The 17828-nt window shown below is 42.1% G+C and overlaps 1 protein-coding gene across 27 annotated transcripts in view; it reads left to right on the top strand.

The window, feature by feature from the left end:
• Positions 1 to 17828, top strand: part of BBX (BBX high mobility group box domain containing) — a 166645-nt gene that overhangs the window by 78634 nt on the left and 70183 nt on the right. For all 27 annotated transcript variants that reach the window (XM_063349568.1, XM_063349504.1, XM_063349515.1 and 24 more), the window contains 3 exons: positions 9063 to 9233; positions 10825 to 11067; positions 17258 to 17456. In XM_063349568.1, the coding sequence (XP_063205638.1) occupies positions 9072 to 9233; positions 10825 to 11067; positions 17258 to 17456 (604 nt within the window). In that variant the 5' untranslated portion in view covers positions 9063 to 9071. The remainder of the gene's footprint in view (positions 1 to 9062; positions 9234 to 10824; positions 11068 to 17257; positions 17457 to 17828) is intronic.

The following is a 17828-nucleotide window of genomic DNA, read 5'->3' as shown; positions in this document are numbered from 1 at the left end:
CACATGGCTCCAGGAGCCCTAAAACAGGTGGTGTGCCTGGCCCCTCGCCTGTGGGAGCAGTTCCTGGCTGGCCGGTGGGACCTACACCAGCCGCTGGGCACACAACTGTACCCCCTCACTGTGCCCCAGTAGCCCTGTTGGCCCAGGAGGTTGCCCTGCCCTGGGCTGCCCTGCAGCTCCCTGGCAGCCTGGCCACGGTACAGCCGCCAGGTCCAGCACCCCAGAGGCTGCTTTTCAGCCTCCCCTCTATCCTGCGTGGGTACCAGTGCCAAGATGCAGTTACTGGCCGTTTGGTCACAGCGCTGGCGTGGGTCACCGTTGGCACTGGCTGGCAGCAGCATTTCTGGTACCTCCTCCTCATTTTCCTGAGCCATCCTGCACAGCGTGCTTCCCCCTCCTGTTCCTGAAGTGCTGTGCTGTTCAGGCAGGTGTGTTTCCCGTACCCCCTCCTTCTTCTGGATCTAATAATCACCTACTGGACAGGTGCTGGGTTAGTAGATGTGCCTTGTTTTTGAGTTGTGTGGGTGTTTTGTTTTGATGTGGAAGCAGTATGTTTCTGCCAAACAGAAAACCGTGTGGCCCCAACAGAGCAAACGTTTCCTGTGGGGCTGGTGGCTTGCCATTTCATCCACCAGTTTTCATTAAAAGCTTGGTCAAAAGTAAAGCGGAACCTGTTGTGCCTGGCCTTAGCAAGTCCATTTGAAAAGTGTTTGTCGACCGCGTGGCCATCTTGTTATTTTTTGAAAATTAATAATTAGTGTTCGAAGTCCTGACTTTTTTCAGAGTCTAGGTGAGTCTAGGTTATATTTAGGATGAAGCATAGTAGAAAATAAAAGCTTGTCTGTTCCCTAAACCATTTCTCACTTTATAAAGATTATTTTTGTAGGTCCAGGAGCTGATTCCCACAAGCCTGGTAGTTGGTAGCTTCCAGGTACCGCTGATAAGTTTAAGATAAATGCACTGATTTGGTGTTACCTGGCATTCAAACTGTGGAAAAAAACCATAAATGGCGGGGAAAAAAACACCAAACAACAACATAATGAAATACTTTAGAGAACTAGGGGCTGGTTGTTTTTATAAAGATTGTCCAAACTCCTATCTGACCACCCTACTTGCATTCAGTACATTTTGAGTACTTTTTTAAAATACATTTTAAGTTGCATGTTTGAAATACCATGTACCGCTCAGCTTTCATAACTAGATTAAATTTTTTTACATTCAACATATTGAGTGAGTTGGACTAGACAAGGCAACTTGGGGGGTTTGTTCAGGAGTGCCATTGCCCTGCGTGCCACAGCCCCGGGGTGCTGGCTGTCCCCCCACTTCCCTCAGCAGACACTCTCCTGCTGCCGCTCCTGTAGCACTGCCTGCGAGGGACCGTTCTCCAGGGCTTCGCCTTCCTTTTCCTTCCTGTCAGCAGAGGCCACCCACTTGTGCTCTGCATGATGGATGTGGAAAATAGATTATTTGCTGATGCTTTTTATGTATTCAAAGCCTGTTATTTTGTCTTTGTCAAGCTAAGTGATGCTAGTTTTCACAGAGATTTTCCTTTTTTTTTCTTGGCCCTTTTTCTTCATTCTTTTTTCTTTTCTCATCTCTTTTCACCCTTTTTTCTTCCTCCATCTTTCCTTGTCTTTTTACTGTTTGCTCTCTTTTCCTTTTTTTTTTTATTTTTGAGTGTATTTTCTAGATTGCAGCTACCAAGTTACAGTTTAACAAGTAGTTTCCCTACTGACAACAAGCACTTCTTGGCAGCCCAACCATGATATACTGTTAACTTGGTTTTCCAGTACCGTATCTAATGTAGCACTCCAAATTTGGGTTATGTACTGAATTTCAGGCCAAGTGTTGGTTGAAATACTCGCTTGGCTGAGTAAGGTACAGTCAGCTGTGTTTGTTCTCTGGCAGGGGCATAAGGAAAGCCCAATAGTCAAGTTCTATGCTGTTTTGTCTTTCTAATTTCCTAATCAGTTTACTTACACACTGTTGTGATAGAATCCAGTTCCCAAGTGTGTCTTCTGAGGGCAATTTTGTAGCAGGCAGGGTTTGCCAGTCTTTCACTTATTTTAATGAGGACATTCCTGAAGGCTGAAGAACTCCCTACAAAGTAAAATATTATTTTATTATATTTCTTCATGTTGACTTCTGTGAATGAAGAGGAAAAAAGAGAAATAGAAAGAAAAACAAATGAGAAATCGTTATTTAAAATCAGCCATCATTAAAAGACTTTGCAGTAGATAACATCTCCTCAGGACTTTTCAAGCTTTATTTCTTATATTATGCTTAAGTCTCATGGAAAGATTCATGTTCGTTTAGTATCTTTTAAAACACAGTTGCCTGAAATGGTGACACAACCACATCTGGGCAGAGTATTCCTTGCATGGAATAGGCAAGTTTTTTCTGTTTATTGAATATGAAGTTTTCTTGTTCAATGTGTTCTTCTGCTATACTGTGCACTTGCTGTCTGTGTGGTTTCCAATTTAATAGCAGATTTGGAGAGAGCTAGCATTTGAAATGCTCTTACAACCATTCTGATCAATAGCTCTGAAGAATTAACTATAATAATATTAACCAAAAGCAAAACTAAATGATGTGCACATAAAAAAGGACAGTGAACAGTAGTAACAAATTTATATCCCCCCCCTTTTTTTTTTTTAATTTGAAGCATCCTGATATCATGCTAATGATGAGTACAGTTGTTCAACATAAAGTGCTTTTCATACTAGGCAAAACATGGATTTTTTTGCATTTAAAAAACCCAAAGAACATCTTATTTTTTGTGCATGTGTGAATGAGCTGAGAAAGATTGGAGCTGAAGTTTAAAACCTGATGACTTTTATTATATGTTGCTTTTATTCCTCATTGGTAGGCCTGAAAGATTCACTTAACTCCCAAAATTCAAAAAAGTGCTTTTGTCATCCTTTTGATGATCTTGGGGTTTAATTTTATGTATTAGAGAACAAAGAAAGCAAACAACTCAGATCTGAGTTTAAGAGAATAAGAAATAGTTTAAAACCATTTATGAAGATGGAAGGGCATGTCATTAAAAATTAAGTAAGACTTGTTGCTGGGTTGCAAAGCGTTTCGTGTGGTGACAGTCTACCCCAAACCTCTGCTAGCAAACAGGACTCCGTTGAGTCTCAGCATGTCCCCCATTAAACCGTCACATCTCCGAAAGTTAGAAAGCTCGTTAATGGCTTTCCACTGTGAAACAATAAAGAATATGTTTGCTGACTAGTCAGTAATTAGTGCCAACTAGTTTTTGTCCCTCATGATAGAAATACTCTGGTTCAGTTATTCCAGAGCTAAAAGAAATTTACTTTTTTTAAAAAGCCTTTTGTATTCATGTAGGTGTATTTTACTGTCAGCAATTTCCTTTTATTTGAAAATTCAAATACCTCTTCAGCCCACTAGACCTGTGAGAACATGAGCTCATTTCCCAGTCTCCTGCTTCTTTGTTGAAATAGCTCGGTTCACTGACTCAGCAGCCCCCCAAACACCAAGCCATTAGTGTCATAGTTCAGTCCTCTCTTCTCTCATTGGTATTTGTTGTTACGAAGTAGTAGAAAATTTAGATAGTGTAAAATAGAGCAGAAAGTGCAGAAAATACACTTGAATTTTTCCTTCTGCCCCTTTGTACTAGTAACATGCATGGAGTCAGCTGAGGGTCCAGCTGGACTCCAGGAAGTGTGGTCTTAAGGTAACAGGAAAACAGAAATTCGTTTCCACTGTCCTCATGGAAATAAGGTGGGTGTTGCTGACGTTCAGGCATTCTTCCACAGATTACCTTCCAACAGGGACTACACCATAGTCACAGTTCGCATCTTGGGGGTTCTACTTTTGCAGGTCTTGGATTTCTTCCTACCCTGTATTACAACATGCGCCTTAAAGCACTTATTTACTTTTAAAGACCATTATAAGGATTTTGGTGTTTGTGGACATCGTTTGAGGAGGGCTGGTGAGTGCAGCTTGTTCAGCACAAGCACTAGCAGCATTCTCGGTGACAGATCAACCATAGGGCGAGACAGTCCCAAAACTAGGACCACAGAAGTTGGTCACCTGTCTGTATCAGGCTTTATAAATGGCAGAGGAAGATGGGAGGAAAATAAAACTTAATGAAGATAACCAAACACTTGTTGTTAATGAGCATTTGCATACAGTTGTGTAATTGAAATAGAAATGTATGCTGTAAAAAGCTAAACAATCATTCTACTTCCCCGCTTCCCTCTCCCCCAACCCCTATCCAGCTCTTTTCTTAAGGAATCTTTTTTTTCTCTGAAGCCCCACTAGGTATACATATTTATAAGACATCCAAGAAAACTGTGATTCTTCGATTAATGTTTCCAAAACTAGAAAGGAAATAACACAGCCAGCACACAAAAAAAAAAAAAGAAAAAAAAATTTTTTTTTTACTGGTGTAATACCTATGTAACGTTTGATCTGTATCTGAAGTAAAGGTTGGTGTAGAACATCACCCTGAAGGTATCTCTTGCTGTGAATGGATTGTGAATGTCAGCCTTGACAGGTATACTCTGGTGATGTTATAAAGCATATGTGGCTTATTTTAAGCAAAGCTGTCCATATTTTTGTCTTGTCGGAATATTGCTACTTTGTCCCTGGTGTCTGTCACTTCTTTGTCATCCGTAAGCTGAGAAATGTCTTGTAAAATCTTGTTAGCTGGTTTTAATTGTTTTTCTTCGTGCTAACTTCTAAAAGCCATTACATCTAACTTAAAAGATACATGGTATTTTTACTGATACTGTAGTAGAAATTACTTTTTTTTTTTTGTGATAGGGTTCATAAATCCCAGTTGTTGCAAACCTTGCACTTTGGGTGCTTTATATCTTCTGTACTTTTAAGCCCCAAATCCTGCAAAGAACTGCCCATGACTTGTTCAGTGACTTTGTATGGAACTATGTAATTGCCAAGCTTAAACACATGCTTCAGTTCTTGTAGGGTCTGAGTCCATCTCTCTTAGCAAAAGCCTGCTGGTAGGGGTGTTTGACAGCACTTGGGGATCCCTGAGAGGGAGAGAAGGAGCTGGTGTTTTTGCTTGCTTCTGTCTGCCAGCTTCCTGTCTCCCATACAAAAAGAGCAACTAACATGCTATTGATGATGTGTCCAGGGGCAAAAAAAAATCAGGTAAATAAATAGAATCTGAAGAGTCCACTAAATGGATTGTATTGATGTTTTGCCATTCAGTGAGTAAATAATGTCAGTAAAACTTGTGCTGTCATTTAATCACGTGCATTCACTTGGCTGTGGAGTGTCTTGTCTAAGTAGTTAAGCTATGTCTTGCCGAAATCTTGCAGACAAGAAACTGAATGAAAGTGTTCATGTTAGCTGTGTTTTGCATTTGACTGGATTTATTTTTTTTATGGGACAGCTTCTCTCATAATTATATAATTGTATGTGAATATATCAACAGTTATGACAAAAATGCCCATGAAGTGTGGAGGTACTAATATGGAAGATGAAGCAATCCAAAGGAAAACAAGTTCATCACACTATGTCAGCATCCTTTTTTTAAAAGGAAAAGTCCCCCCTAGTAGAGAATTAGAATGGTTTTCATGGTGACAATTCTATGTTTGACTGAGAGGCATCAGCAAAAAGTGAACACCAAAAAAGTCTCTGAAATGTTGGTCAAAACTTAGGAGAACTTGAATAAGAGCTTCAATAAAACTGGGGAAAAAGGATTTGGAAACACAGAAGTATTAAAAAATAGGGGTTGAAATAGTTCATTTGTTCATGGTATGAATGACCCCCTATTATTATAGGAAAGAAGAGAGGACATAGATGATAGATTATATAGCTTGACATATTTAAGGGGTTGGGAGGCTTCCAGGCCACGCTGTAAAAGTAGAGTTTGAAGTCAGTTTGTGGCCTCAGCCTTTCCATTAGTGGGGTTAAATCAGGAGGATTTTTGTTGTTGACTGTTGCAGAGATTCACTCTGAAGTGGAAGCAAAGAGCGACATTGTGTGTCCTTCTGTAGTATATGGTGCCTGTGTAACAGCCAAGATCTGACTTTCTCTGTGTCTTGGGTCTCCTAAATGCTTGTTCAGCTGATAGGGGAACGACCCATCTTGGTAAAAAGCCTCTTTATAGTAGAACTGCTGCTTCAGGGTGATGACTAGGGTAAAATGGGTCACAATTTAAGAAAACAACCTAATGAACATCACTTGAATTCCTGGAGCTGAGCATATGTTTCTATTTCAGCACTAATGTGCAGTGAGCTTTGGTTAATTTATTTTAGGGGTAACTAGGTGTTCAATACCTAGCCTTCATGCATGGAAAACAAAAATTATTTATGAGCTGTGCAATAGTAGAGACATAACATACTGAGAGCCCCTTTGGGACTTGCAAGGTGATGGGTGCCTAGGGTCTGTGCTGCCTTGCTGAGCTCAGCATAGCATAGGCAGGGCCCCAGGGGTCATGGAGAACACCTGTAAAATACACCGTGGGATCGTTTAAGTCCTGTGAAGGTTTCTCTTGCTCATCTTTCTAAGGGTAGCAGGCAGAGAGATGCCAGCTAAAGGTGATGCTGTTGTTGAAATAGCACTGAGGCTTCAGCTGAGCTTTGTAAAGCAGGTCATGGAGCACGCTTCAAACATTAATTTAGTTTCACACTAACAAGGTAGAAGGTTCCCAGTAATACTCATCTTACTTAGGACGGACTGCAGGCAGAAACCATACTATTAGCTCACCTAGGTAAGTCACTGGTAAGAAAGGGCTGGAGTAGCTGACTCCCTGTCATACTTCTAGCGCATTTATCCTGCTCAGAAATAGGCCACATACTTTATCGACTACAGTATTAGGCAGATCTCTATCATTTAACAAACTCTGAGACTCAGCGAATCTCTGCAGCCCACAGGAGCTGAAGTTCCTGCTTGAACAGTAGCTCAGCTACTCTGTCGATTTGTGTCTGAAAATACCCCAAACAAAAGCAAATGGTGTTTCAGCACTTTAGTAAGAGAGACAGATGGGGAGCACGGTGCTGTGTGATACATGGTGGAGGTCACAGCGGGACAGAAACAATGTCAAATCTACATTTTGTGATACAGGATTGCAGCTTGATTTTTCCACACTTCAGTGTTCTTTTAAAGCCAAAGTTGTTTTCTTTCTGTGTATGTGGGGCCACTTTGCAAGTCATGGACAAAGATTTGGGTGAAATGGTGCATGATTATGTGCCATATAATACTCGCTGAAAAGACAGGAGTTGGTTACAGAAAATTATCAGAGGAGCGGGTGCCATAAAATCAAAGTTTAAATGTGCTCTGAGTAGAAGCGGCACGATGGGGACAGCGAAGTGCAGAGCTTAATGGCAAGCTGCTGTGAAGTTACAGGGCATTCTTAACTGGTGGGGGTCAGGTACTACTGATAAGCAGGGAGGAGCTAGCAATCTAATACACATGCAGGAAAATGCCATTTTTAAATGTAGGTTAAAAACCTTCTTCCTTCAGGGTTCAGTTGTTTCTTCCAGCAAGCAGTGTCTGAAGGTCCTTCAGCTTTCTGTGCTCTTGGGATCTGTGGGGGAAGCAGCTGCTTTGCACATTTCTGGTGCCAACAAGGGCACATTGCCAAAATGCTGGTGAGTTAACCAAGAAGAAACACACGTGGAAGAGATCAGCCAAAAACAGAACTAGTGATCACTAAAAGGGTGGGATACATAGGAGCATGGCAGGGTCTGTACGGGCTGTAGCTGCTGAGCAACGCTGTATGAGATGGCTCTGGTGAGGCATTTGGCCCAACGCTGACACCAGGGCTCGGGCAACCAGTGTAAGTGCAGGTGTCGCAGCTTTCCCTTCTACAATTGTAGGCTGAAGCATTAGTGCTCTAGTAGGCGTCTTCCAGAAAGCAGCATCCTAAAATGCAATATGGGGCCTTGCAGTTACAAGGCTTGACTTCTTTTTGTGCCCTTCACCCGAGATAAAAACCAAGTTGCTTCTGGCTTTGCTTATGGGACCAGGACTTAGCCCAGCTACTTTATCCTGCTGGCAAGAAGTCCCTGTGAGCCTTCAGCAATTTGTATTGGCTTTATAAAGATCTAGCTGGCTAACCACTCTCCAGTTTCAGTTTGTTTTGATGTTTGCGTTGATTTCTTGGAAAGCCAGCCATGCTCCTGACAGGATTATCCATTGACATTACACAGTGTAAACAAAAGGCTATGAGGGACCAGACACTGCTGGCAGTGCTTGCTTCCTGTGGGCTTTGGTGCTTGGATGCGGCATGCTGGCTTTATTTATATATTTATTTGCCCCTTACTTGGGTAGCAGATGTTTAAGCCACCCCTTAAATTGGTAGTTAGCATTTGTTAAGCAAGTATTTTTACTGAGTGGTAGTTCAGAAGTATGTTTTAGATGAGGACGCACACAGAGGGGATAGGTGTGTAAGTAAGTACTATTTACCTTCTGTGGGCATTTGGTTCTGCGGATGGTTTGTTTTCTTTGCTCTGCAGGGGCTTTTGTTTATGAGTACTTCGGAAGTGTCACGGTAACTACTTCTGGTTGTTTGCTTCAAATTCATGTATTAAAATTCACTTCTCAGGCAGGGAGTCAAATTTCCCCATTGCACCTTTTAATGGGGAAATCCTAGCTCATAGTGTCATGGGCTTCTACATCAACATTGCTATATGTAAGTGCATGATTAACAGATGAGTTCCGCTGCTAAAAAAAGAGGGCAAAATATGAAAAACTGCAGTGGACACAGGTGTGGGAGCGCTGTGGAGTCTCTCACTCACTTGACTAGTGAAGTGCAAGGGCTTTTCTGCTATGTTTCAGGCAGGAGCACATTCAAGAGCTGCACTGGCTAGTGTCCTTGCTTCATGCTCTTAAATTGTATGTTGATAATTAATCTGGCATTAGGTGGAAATGTTAAGATTGGAAAAGATATATCCATGCTGTTGTTGATAATCAAAATAAATCTCTATCTAATATCTTGCCAGAAACTTACAAGTCTTGCATTAGTGCCCCATATATCTGTCACTGGTTTCTTTAAATATCTGTATGATGGTCGTCTATGCCTAAGGGTTTGTTGTGAACTTATGACTATTTTTGCATGACAGGTCACAGTAATGAAAGGCAGTAGTAGGAATAAGGATCATTCGACAGAAGGAGAAGGAACTGGGAAGCGACCAAAAAGAAAGTGTCTTCAGTGGCATCCCCTGCTTGCCAAGAAACTCCTTGACTTCTCTGAAGAGGAGGAGGAGGAAGAAGAGGAGGAAGATATTGATAAGGTAGACTTCATTGGATGCTTTGACAATAGATCATCAATGGTGGGTCGGATTCTCCCTTGCTAGGTTTTTATTTTGTTTGCTTCTAGCTGTTCTCTTTTGTGAACAAACACAGTCAATTAAAAGATGTGATGCTGTGCCCATAAGGCTATAAAGGCAAGTAGCAAATAACACAAAAAAGTGAATCATCAATCATGCTTTTAAAATCTTGGACAAAACTCTGTGGTTTTTAGTGTTAAACTGGAAGAGTTTTAACTGTGTTGTTTTAATAACGAATTGCACATCTCGATCTTGATTGCTCAAGGTGGGTTTTTGACATGGTTTTTTTACTTATTTACTTTAGACGTGAAGTTAGCCTGTGCTTGATATCTGCTTCTAGTGGCTTTGAGGACATACCAGGCTAATGGTTTTCTTTCTATATTAAAGATTAAACAAATGCAAAGATTAAAAGGGAAAAAGAAGGAGAAAGTTGCCAACAATTTTTACTATCTTTGCATGTGAAATTCAACACCCTCCAGAGCATTGAGAGCACAGGTGCAATAATCAGTCTCTGGTTTGACGCTTAGTGTTTTAGTATTGTTCAATGACGCTGGCCTTACCCATTTTTTATAAGGGCCCCATAATGTGGCACCTTGCAAATGTACAGTAAGACTCATCCTCTGTAACAAGAAGTGGGAATGGCTTACGGAGATGTGATGTTTCCATCACGTGGATAACATTCATATCTGCATCTTCTTGATACCTTCCTAAGGCAGGAAGGGAGAGGTCATTGCAGAGGAGACTGCCTTGACCTACATACTGGTAAGGTAGAGTGACCCTGATAAGGATATGAAGCAGCAAAGAGGAGCCTGATACTCCGACAGTGCTTTCTGTTGACCTTACAGGTCACTTTCACAATGTGGTATAAAATAGCAGTGTTGCAGTTAGGGTAGGAGATGGTTTTCTGTCTCGTACAGAAAGCAATTCCTTTCATTCAGTCAGAACTAGCCTTCTGTGGTGTGTCCCTTTTGTAGGAATGATACACTGGCCTGTAAGTGGAGAGAGCGTATTTTGGCAGCGTGTTCTGTTGAGATTTGCCCCCTGTCTCTACATGGGCAAAAGTGCAGTGGCTGCACTGGAGCACAGCTCACAGGCTGAGTAATGAACAGCAGGAGGTGGGGCAACAACTGTTATCTGTGCACTTTCCTTCCTACGCACTCTGTAGTTGCAAACGTATGTAATTTGAGGTCCAAGGTAGCTTAGTTCACCTCATCCCACTGAGATGACTTCTAGTTTGTGGGAAGCAAGTAGGAAGGATGTCTTCCCCCCAGCCCCTTTAGGACTGTTACTGGAGAACACTCCTCAATTTAGAAATCTGCTCCACTTGCAAGTCGGAGTTTAAGTCTTGCAGAAAGTATGAATGAACCTTGGACCGTCAGGTGAGGAGGTTTGACGTAGAACTCTGGGTCTTTTGGACAGAACGGATGGCATTTGGAGACAGCTGTGTGTAGCCGTGTGCGTCTCCCTTGTTCACGCATAGCATACATGGGCGCTCAGTCTCCATGAGTAACAAGGGGTAAATGAGTTTACACCCCTTCCCTTTCGGTTCTGCTAGGTGCCGCTCCTTGGTGCTGACGGTTCAGAGCAGGATGCTGATGAAACCGAAGATGATGAATCCTCAGAGCAACGAGCTCGCCGACCAATGAATGCGTTTCTCTTGTTCTGCAAACGCCATCGCGCTCTCGTGCGAAAAGAACACCCTCGCCTTGATAACCGTGGCGCAACCAAGATCTTGGCAGACTGGTGGGCTGTTCTAGATCCAAAAGAAAAGCAGAAATACACTGACATGGCCAAGGAAGTACGTACTATCTGAATGGTGGATGTAGAGGGATTTCATTACACTTTTGTCTGTTTTCTGTTTCTCAGTGTATTAAATGTTTTCTGTGGGGTCTTTCTCTTCCCTGAGCTCCTCAGTTTCCCTAGTGGGATTATGGTGCCTAGAGCTGCTGCCGTTCTTGCTTTGATTCACTTGATCCATTGGGCCAGAATGAAAAGAAATTGGTCTGTGTACACAAACTAATTTGCCTCTAGTAGTCATTGGAACAAATATATGCACTTTGTGATAGATACCACCTGAAAATTCCTGCAGCACAAGCATTAACACGTGGATAAGAGTGTGGCCGTTGAAAACAATAAATGTTATGGTTCACTATCAGCTGACTGTAGTGATACGTCCTTAAGCTGTGCATTTGGCATTGATAATACGGATTTCTGTTATAATACAGGTGGACCAAACCAAAAGCATAGTCAACAAATGTAGGCTCTTTTTATCTTTGATGCTAAAGAATTTTAAATTTACTAGTGTTTCATGAAGTACTCTCCCTATGTATTGCTCCTGGTTTCTGATACAGCAACCTTTGGTGAGGCAGAGTCCAATACCTGAATTGGAGAGCAAGACACAGTCAGAGTCCTTTAACTGAGAGCAAGGAAAAGAGATTTATCCCCTTGCTTCACAAAATTTTATGTTACTTCAAAATTTAAATGGGGTTTCTTGGGAAACAGCTTGAGTGGTAAGTTGGCCCCAAGAAGGCTGTGGATGTTGATAGTGGAGAGTGAAAGACAAAGCCAGTTACATAGGCTGATAACATCACCCCAAACCATATCACTGTAATTACCTATGTGATCTAGATTGTGGGTAACCATTGTATTAAATCTTTGAAAAAATAATTGAGGACTAGTGAGAAGGAAGAACATCTGTCATTCATCAAGTAATGCTAGTGTACTGCCAGTACAGATAGCTGTGAAACAGTTGGGGAAACTGTTATCTGTACCTGCCCTGTCACCCGAAGTTGTCTGCCGCTGTTAATGCATGTACATAAGGTCTGGCTGTTCAGTAGTTTGTGTGAGCATGGAAGGGTGTGAAGTGTTCTGCATGGCAGGTCCTTTTTGAAGCAGGGTCTGTAGTACCCCTCTAGCCTCCCATCTGTGACACTGTGTTGAAATACTTGAGTCTTAACTTTGACCAACCATTCCTGATTTGTTCTGCATTCCCACTTACAAATTAGGGATGCTTCTTGAAATGTGTGGGACAAGGGCAATTAGGAGATCCAGTACAGATAGAGAGGAAGGAAAGATGAAAATGAAGAAATAATTTTTGGAAGGAACGAACCTGATGTGACTGTTTTTCTTAGCCTTTTGTATTGCTGAAGGAAATTAATTCATTAAGAAGGAAAATAATTGCAGAACTTCTCTATGAAGTGACAGATCTGAAACCATTAATCATATTGTTGTAGAAATCATTGTTCCTGTAGTGATTTATTTGTTTTTCTGGGCATGAAGAACAAATTGCATCTCCAACGTCAAAGAGAAACAATAAGTAGTTTAGATCATCACGACTAGTTCCAAGAATGTCTAAAGAGAGAGAGCATATAACTTTTATTCTTTAAACAATTGCATGTTACAACACTAATTAGCAGCTATAATGTGCCATTGAATGTATTTGTGTCTTCACCACCAGGCCTATTCTCTGTGTGCGTATCAGTTGTTTATTTTAACACTCACTTTTATAGTTAGGTTTACTGCTGAGACTGTCAAAAATATGTTGTCTTGTGTGAACCATTTATTGGTGTTTTGCTTTTTCCTAAGGAGAGCTCATTTAAAAGTCAAGAAGGTGAATGCCTTTGGAAGGACATAAAATTACCGTTGCATTAGTAATCTTCTGCTTGTGTACCTATACTTACAATTGTAAGCACATTGAGGTTTAAAATACAAGGATGAGCTTCCATTACTTAAATGTAGCTTTTCAGTGCCCTTTGACTTCCAGTTTTCACCGCATAGCCTCTAGCCGTTGCCCTGGCAGGATGCACATCTCCCAGAGGACCCAGTGTCGTATCTGCTGTCCCCACAATGTGTCTTGTGTACCCTGAGCATCTGAATCACTCTTCCAGAGGTAGGAATGGGCCTGACAGAAGTGGTCCCTACTGCAGGGGCTACAACCTATTACTTTACAGTCTTGAGAATGTTTTTACTACTTGAAGCCAGGGTTCACAAAGCCAGTTAGCTCAGATCAAGCATCAGGCAAGCAGCTTTCAGTTTCTCACCTGCTTAGTACCAGCAGTCAATACTATCTTAGCAGTGTGGCATATTTACTTAACACATATCTGATTATATGGAAGATCCAAGATTTTGGAAGACAGTGAGGCACCTGAACACCTTGCCAAGTGGAATTATGAGAAGTTTTCTATTGGGTTGGACATCTATCTGTGATTCCCACTGAGGGGGTAATTGGATCTATGATTCATTTAGGCACTTTTGGAAAATCCCGTTATGTATCTGTCTGTACCTTGGGGTGCCTTAAATTTCTGAGCTAAAACTGGCCCCATCCTCCTTCTATTTTCAGTCTTATTATTTATGGTCTCTTGTAGCAACACCTGCCCCAGAGACCTCATACGGTGCCTGCCGAGCTCTCAGTGTCAGCTTCTGCTGGTGTTTTCTTCAGGACTAGGCTTTCTGTTTGTATCATACAGACTTTGTAGATCATCTTAACTTTGAAAGTTTCACGATAGAGGATTTAAGCCCAGTAGCTGATAAATACACCCAAGTGGAACCACAGGTGTTCCTGGCATTTGTTAGCATTTCCCTTCGCTGAGGGGAAAATGAATTCTGGCCACTCATAAATACACTCCAACATTTTTAGTTACTATAGTAATAGGGGTAGCGTTCTCCTGTTAACTTTTATGGGGCTTACTGGGAATATTCATCTGTCTTGGAAAACGTCCACTGAGATTATTATTGTTGAAGCCCCGTTTCCCTTGCTAGAAAACACTTCATTTTTAAATAACGTCCTTGCATCGGCAAGATCCAGGAAGTCGGGATTGTTTCCTGTAGGGAGCAGCCTGATGAATCCAGGCTGCTGCCATTCAGTGGCGGAGATGAACACTTCCCCCCACGAGTGCTGGGCCAGTGGTCTCACAGGTACGGTCAGCCTGGCTGGGAGCTGCCTGTCCTTGCTACACCGCTGCTTTGGCAGCTGCCTCCGAGTAGGAGGGAGCAAATGTTCTGGCTTCCTGGCCGGAGTCTGTCAAGTTCACTGGGTGATGTACGGACCATAACGTGTAATGCAAACCCTGCGTCCTTCAGGAGTGAAAAACCGAGTGTAATATTTTCTGGGCATTTTGTTTTTTTGTTAGATCTCTGGGATTCATGTGACGTTTAATAGCCAGTTGGTGGTATTTAAGCATCCGTTTAAAGTTAAGCAGCTACCCTGTGGGGTAGCTGGAATCCACTTGTGAGCTCCTGTTCCCACCACACTGGAGAAAGCAAATCTTTTTTCTTTTATTTGGTGATGAAAGCAACTTGGGGAGTTGCGATGGGGCGCAGCACCTTTTTTAACCTCAGCTCTAAAGTGGCATCAGTCCCACTGCATAACCCAGGCTTTCGCAAAACAGAAGTGATGCATCCGACCAATCCCACAAACATATCCTCTGCTTTTTTTATCTTACGTGGAACTTCTGGAGGTGACACTGATGGTCTGTCCATGCCACTCATGTGGGAACCAAGGTGGTGTCTTTGCATTCCAGGTTAAGGGCTCACCTTCCCCCCCACCCTCCACCTTTTAAAACGATTTTAGAGATGTCCTTAGGCTGGCTGTGTTAAGTCGGTTGAATGGAGGAAAACGGTAAGCTCTGCTATTGCCTTTGGCGTTTTCTCGTTCCTTTGTAGCTCATTTTAAGTTATCTTCTCATGACCTGGCAAGCAGAATCTATCACTTCATTTTAGGCCTCAGTCTAACAGTCACAAAAATCAATACTAAAAATCTTTCTGAGATTTGGATCAGGCCCCTGTATGCATTTCATAAAACTACTTCTTGGCCATTGTTTAACTTCTTACATTTGCATTTATCTTGAGCGTTGAAGTTGTGAAAGGGGCCGATGAGTTGTCCTCCCTCAGTTTGCTCTCTGCCCTTTGGGGAGAGTGCAGTCAATGTTCACTTCTTGGCTTTGAGAAGGAAAAAAATCCATTAATACATCAGCTCACTTGAATTGCTCTTGTTGGAAACTGATTAAAAGCTTATTGCTGCCTCATCTTGCAAATGGTATGCATTCTGGTTCTCATTTGATGGGCAGCCTGTCGGCTTGTCAAATTATTCCATAGAATAATTCAATTACTCAAAGCAGCAATGCTGGTATGAAGAGTTTATGTACCTCATTGCTAGCGATTCTGTGCTTTTTCACTCTGCAGGCTGGAAACATGATTTGTGAGTGGGCTGTGGCTTTAACAATGGAAGGCAAAGCTGCTTCTCTCTCTATTTCCTTTCCCTTCTCCCCTTCCCCCCTCCCCATCCTTCCATCCACCAGGCTATTTTTGTGGTGTACTGAGCTCCCAAACCAAGCTGAGGGAAAGGGAAAAGGGGCGAGGTGAGAGGTGTTGCAGTCCTTAGTTTGCAGATTTAACACATAGACCCTATTCAGAAAATACAGCGTGTATGTGGGTCAGCGGTCCCCGCACATTTTTATTATTCATAGCCATTTCTATAAATATAGGACTTCACACAGCGGGTTCACACGGTGCTGATTCTTGTAAACGGAAATGTTTTTATCCTTGCCACAGTCTGGAGGTAGCAAGTGCCAGCTGATAGGTTACGATGGAAATGAAAGTAAGCGATACAGTTGTGATGGCGATCCTGCCCCAAGGCACACCGTTTATTGATCTGGGAGAACACTGCAGTGACTCTTTCAGAGGACAAGGTTTTCAGTGCTATTTCTGTATTTGATACCCAAGGGATTTTTTTCCCCCCTCCTGGGTGTGTGTTTCTGTGCAGGCATGTGCATGAAACGTAGGTGCTTCTCCGTGCCGTATCCTGGGCTGATGACAGCTTGGGGGGTGGGAACAAGTGGAATCACAGAAGAAACTTCCTGCAGCTGCCCTGCCATGTACTTTAGGATAAAACTGCTCTTTTGGTTGGTTATTGCCATTGAGAGCTACCTAGTGCATGAGGAGGTATTGGGTTCCTTCTCCCTGTGCTGAGCACTGGTACTTACTGGGCAGGCTCCCACAGCAGCCAGTGCTGTAAGCCCCTATCAGTTGTTAGGCAAACATTTGCAGCTGGAATGCGTGGCATGTTCCTCTGATTCGCCCGGTCTCCACTTCACATAGCAACACATCTAAAATACTGAAATGTGTTCTTTTTATTGCTGTTAAGATTCAAAAATCTTGCTTTGTGCTGGTCAGCAAGATACTTGGGAAGATGTCACTGTTGCGTTTTGTGAAGAAAATAAGTCCCTATCCTTCCCTCTACCTCCCCAAACTGTGTAGAATCCAGACCTTTTCCGCTACCCCTCCATGTGTAGTCTGGTATGGTTCAGTTTTCTGCCTCATACCAAGAATATAGCAAACAACTGAGGTGAGTGCTGAGTGCTTAAGGCCAAAGAAAGTTTTAAGTGGTCCCAGTTTATTTTATGCAGCCATGCAGCATGGTACATTTTGGAAGGAAGGCTGGGATGATGTATCAGAAGTTACTGAAAATGAGATGATACTGGTAGCGGTTTATTTTCGGTGTCTGGTTTGGGAAAGCCTATGCTCAAATATTCTAAAATACAGAACTATTAGAGAAAAATGAGTGCAAGGTAAGGAGCATCATGCTGCATTTATTGCTAAATGTATGTTTTCATTTCATTCAAACTATAAAGTAAACAAAGATTGGACCTGCAAAATAATTCAAATAGCTGTCTTTCTTTCCCAGAGAGTCAGCACACAAGCACCGGGGAGCAGTTTGCAGGATCAGAACTTCAGCCTGGCTCTGGGTGATAAACCCTGAGGAGAGCAAAGAGAAACCCCACTTTTTTAAATACAGCTCTACTTATCTTATTTCTTCATATCAAATTGTGTTTGTGGTCAGACTGTAAGCATGTGATTAAACTGTTAAAAAATCAAGACATTTAAGGATTATTTACCGTATTAAATCTTCTCACACGCAGTGCACTCTATTGCCCTGTGGACAGTATAATGTCATAACTGGCATGACTGGTGATTTTCCTTTTCTTTTCTAGTACAAGGATGCATTTATGAAGGCAAATCCGGGGTACAAGTGGTGCCCCACAACAAACAAACCTGTTAAAACCCAAGCATCCACTGTTACAAACAGGAAAAAACTATGGGCCTTAGCATCAGATACTGCAAAAGATATACCAAGCCCGAGGAAAACGACAAAAAGTGAAGAAATGCCACAGCTTAACTTTGGGATGGCAGGTGAGATTTCCGTCCATGTTACTCAGACATAGCATTCGCATTTTGTTTGAGAAAGTGGTGTTGAAATCGAACTGTGATAACCAGTTTTCTTTACTGCACATGGTACTGTAGTGCAAATAACTTTCATGTCCCGAATTAGCTTGCAAAGACTCTACTTAAAACTCTGCATAACAACTACCTAAAATTTTCCTTAGTGCATGATTGCTTTCAAGAGTCAGGTACAGATGTGGCATCATAACCCATACCCCAACTGGGGTCTGGATTTGCTTGATTTTTAATTCTGTTTTATCTGCTGTTTGAGATTTTCAGTTTCTAGTCAAAAAGGAAAATGCTGATTGTGTGCATTCTTTTTCTTTTTCATTGAGCGTTGTA

The sequence above is a fragment of the Chroicocephalus ridibundus genome, chromosome 1 (genome assembly GCF_963924245.1).
Source record: "Chroicocephalus ridibundus chromosome 1, bChrRid1.1, whole genome shotgun sequence".
Lineage (NCBI taxonomy): Eukaryota > Metazoa > Chordata > Aves > Charadriiformes > Laridae > Chroicocephalus > Chroicocephalus ridibundus.
Note: the sequence above shows the minus strand (reverse complement) of the source record. Positions and strands in the feature narration are given on the sequence as shown.